This window comes from Papaver somniferum, unplaced genomic scaffold (assembly GCF_003573695.1).
Source record: "Papaver somniferum cultivar HN1 unplaced genomic scaffold, ASM357369v1 unplaced-scaffold_10052, whole genome shotgun sequence".
NCBI lineage: Eukaryota > Viridiplantae > Streptophyta > Magnoliopsida > Ranunculales > Papaveraceae > Papaver > Papaver somniferum.
The window spans coordinates 1-3,280 of record NW_020618885.1 but is presented as its reverse complement, the minus strand read 5'-3'; the positions used below and the strand labels follow the sequence as shown (position 1 = coordinate 3,280).

Below are 3,280 nucleotides of genomic sequence, written 5' to 3'. Positions count from 1 at the left end.
CAACAAGTTTTCCTTGATGAATAACAGCAATCATATCTGCATTCTTTATGGTGCTTAGCCGATGGGCGACAATGATAGTAGTTCGGTTTACCTTTACCCTATCTAATGCCTCTTGAACAATCCGTTCAGATTCCGCATCAAGCGCACTTGTAGCTTCATCTAGAAGTAGGATTTTTGGATCTTTTAAAATAGCTCTAGCTAAAGCAATTCTCTGCTTTTGCCCGCCAGATAACTGAGTTCCATGCTCGCCAACCAATGTGTCAAGACCCTGCAATACATAGAAGATGATTCAACACTTGATAATTCAGCTATGAATGGACAAATAATGAAAAGAAGTTGAAGAAAAAAAAAATGAAGAACCTCGGGTAGTTCGTCGATAAATTTGGCAACATTGGCAAGTTCAGCCGCAGCTTTGATGTCTTCAAGAGTTGCACCATCTCTTCCATATGCAATATTATTCTTAATGCTACAAGCAAATAGTGCAGGTTCTTGGCTGACTAGTCCAATTTTTTCTCTTATCCATCTTAACTTAAGCTCCTTAAGGTTTACACCGTCAATAAGAACTTTTCCTTTTTGTGGATCATAAAATCTTTCAATTAAGCTAATCACAGTTGATTTTCCACTACCGCTTTGTCCAACTAAAGCTGAAGTAGTACCACTTGGTATACACAAAGAGAATCCATCAAAAATTAGTTCCTTTGGTCTAGTTGGATAGCTGAAATATACATCACTTAACTCAATATCTCCACGAATATCATCTAATATGATTCCATTAGCTGTGTCATTTGCATCAATCTCCGGTTTTCGGTTTATCGTCTCAAACATCTTGAAGGCAGCAACTTGTCCAGCAGCAAATGCAGTCAAGCATGGAGATGCTTGCCCTATGGACCTATGTATCCACATACATAATGCAATCACATATTTGTGTCAGGAGTACATAAATAAAGCAAATTATCCATGTTCATGGGTGCAAATACTTACAAGGAGCTAACCAACACAATAATGATTACGCTAACGACAGATCCACCGGTATAACCTTTGTCAATTACCATAGTTGCACCAAACCAAGTAGCTAAGGAAAATGTGCACAGCACTATAAATAAAGCTGAACCAAGCCCTAATCCAGCAGCTAAGCCCTCTTGAACACCAGATTTATAAGCACTTGTTAAGGCTTTGTTGTATCTTCTAATAGCTTCATATTCCCCTGTAAATGATGCAACCTGCATGCATTCGTGAACAAGTTAATGTAACTGAATTTTGTTCTATTGGTTACCATATCAATTATCATGTGACTAACAAAACATATGCTGCTTACTGTTCTGATTGCTTCGATTGTTTGGTCAACGACTATTGCAGCTTGGGAATAAGACTCTTGTCCGCGAGAAGCCATCTTGGCAACAACAATGGCCACGGCAGCCCCAGTGATAGCGAGAGGAGGAATAGATGATAACATAATTAGAGTGAGAAGCCATCCTTTGTAAAATGAAACCATAAAACCTCCTAGAAATGTCACTAGAAGTTGAACAAATGTTCCCACATTTTCGCCAATTGCATTTTGAATGAGAACAGTATCACCTGACATTCTCCCTACAACTTCTCCTGCATTTGTTTCGTTATCAAAGAAGGCAATATCTTGACTTAGTATAGTTTTCAAGTACAAACTTCTAATTCTTGATGCTTGTCTTTCCCCTGTGACTATCCAACAAGCCAATTCTGCAAGAATGACAAACACGTACGACATAAAATGCAAAACAATCAAATTAAATTGTCTAGTATATCCATTAGAAGCTACAAAGGCATTTACATCCAAACTTACGTAAGAATGACGCCACGCCAGACCCCAGAGCCAAATAAACAAGTTCCAGTGATATCTACAAATTTAAGCGAGTCATAATATTAGTAAGGCAATAAAAGTTTGTTGTTTAAGGAATCCGTAGTTAAAATAATTATGCATTCAAGCTTTAAGTTGTCGAGTTTAAAATGAAAGGTACCCCTGAAACCTGCTTAAGTAAACCATCTGTGCTTGGACCTGTACCTTGTCCAAAGGTATTTACAAGTTTCCCAAAAAGAATGGTCAGAAGAGGCATCGACCAACCATTTGCAAAGGCTGCAATTGTGCCAATTACCATCAAGAGGATATCTTTAGAATCAGCAAATGCGAATAGCTTTAGAAATGGAACAGCTCTAATTACTGTAACTTTATCATCCATTGCCATTGGTAATTCAGCTGTCATGTTATCGCCATTAATCATCTTCTTCTTCTTCTTCTTCTTCTCCTTCATAATCTTTCTTATTTTGGGTTTGACTGCAATCTACTGCACCAAATTTGATCTTTCTGCACTTAAATAAATTGTTTTATTCACCGCTTTCCTCTAACTTGTCAATAAATAAGTGACACTTTGTAAAACTACGTCGATATGGTCGAGAAAAGTCAATGCGCTGTTTAACTGAGCTAACTTTGAAAAATGATCCAGTATCCATTTGTCTCCTTTTGTTTTTACATTGATTCCCTTGAAAATATACCATCCAAGTACTAGTGGATAGTTTGATGCCTACGACAAGCGAACAAGAAAAACAAGAAAAAAAATACGGCTGTAGATGGAAATGTAAAATATACTGATCAATAGGTGTACAGCGCGGCGGCCACCAATTCAATCACGTCATATTAATCTGATTCATACTTTCAATTTAAATCAATCAATTGCATATAAAACAAATAAATCATAGTTTAGAAGACAAAATATGTGATACGGTTGTTTGATTCTCCCCCAGCTGGTATGCATCCTATCAATTCATACATGCCCTTTGGATTTTGCTATTGTCATCTTTTATAAAAGAGGCATTTTAAAACAGACTTCATTTCGATGAACCACTCATATGAAGTGCTACCAGTGATGCGTAAACACCATTCTCCATATTTATCAACATATTGTGGTTTCCTTTCTCAACAATAGTCCCATTTTTAACCACTGCAATTACGTTAGCATTCCTAATTGTTGTAAGTCTATGGGCCACAACAACTGTAGTTCTGTTCACGATAACACGGTCCAATGCGTCTTGAACTACCCGCTCCGATTCAGCATCCAGTGCACTTGTTGCCTCGTCTAATAGCAGTATCTTTGGTCCTTTCACTATAGCCCGTGCAATTGCTACTCGTTGCTTTTGGCCACCTGACAGTTGCACTCCACGTTCTCCAACCATTGTGTCGTATCCCTTGATGTTATTTTTCGCCCAATTTTTAAAATCAGATTATGACGTATGTGAAATGGAATATTCAAGA

At 37.6% G+C, this 3,280-nt stretch overlaps 2 protein-coding genes across 2 annotated transcripts; both read right to left on the bottom strand.

Moving 5' to 3' along the window:
• Window positions 1-7: 7 nt before the first annotated feature.
• On the bottom strand, window positions 8-2,306 carry LOC113327499 (ABC transporter B family member 11-like; the record flags this gene model as incomplete). Its single annotated transcript, XM_026574689.1, has 6 exons — window positions 1,992-2,306; window positions 1,817-1,871; window positions 1,316-1,713; window positions 982-1,220; window positions 361-889; window positions 8-268 (listed from the first exon to the last, which is right to left on the bottom strand). Coding segments are annotated over exons 1-6 (1,773 nt in total), but the record flags the coding sequence as incomplete, so codon positions are not given.
• A 308-nt stretch (window positions 2,307-2,614) lies between these two features.
• On the bottom strand, window positions 2,615-3,255 carry LOC113327500 (ABC transporter B family member 3-like). The gene has a single exon (XM_026574690.1). It carries the CDS (start codon window positions 3,199-3,201, stop codon window positions 2,857-2,859), a length of 345 nt encoding a protein of 114 aa, XP_026430475.1. The 5' UTR covers window positions 3,202-3,255; the 3' UTR covers window positions 2,615-2,856.
• Window positions 3,256-3,280: the final 25 nt, after the last annotated feature.

Coding starts and splice junctions, on each gene's coding strand:
- LOC113327500 (XM_026574690.1), bottom strand. CDS start 3,201: ATGGTTGGAGAACGTGGAGTGCAACTGTCAGGTGGCCAAAAGCAACGA.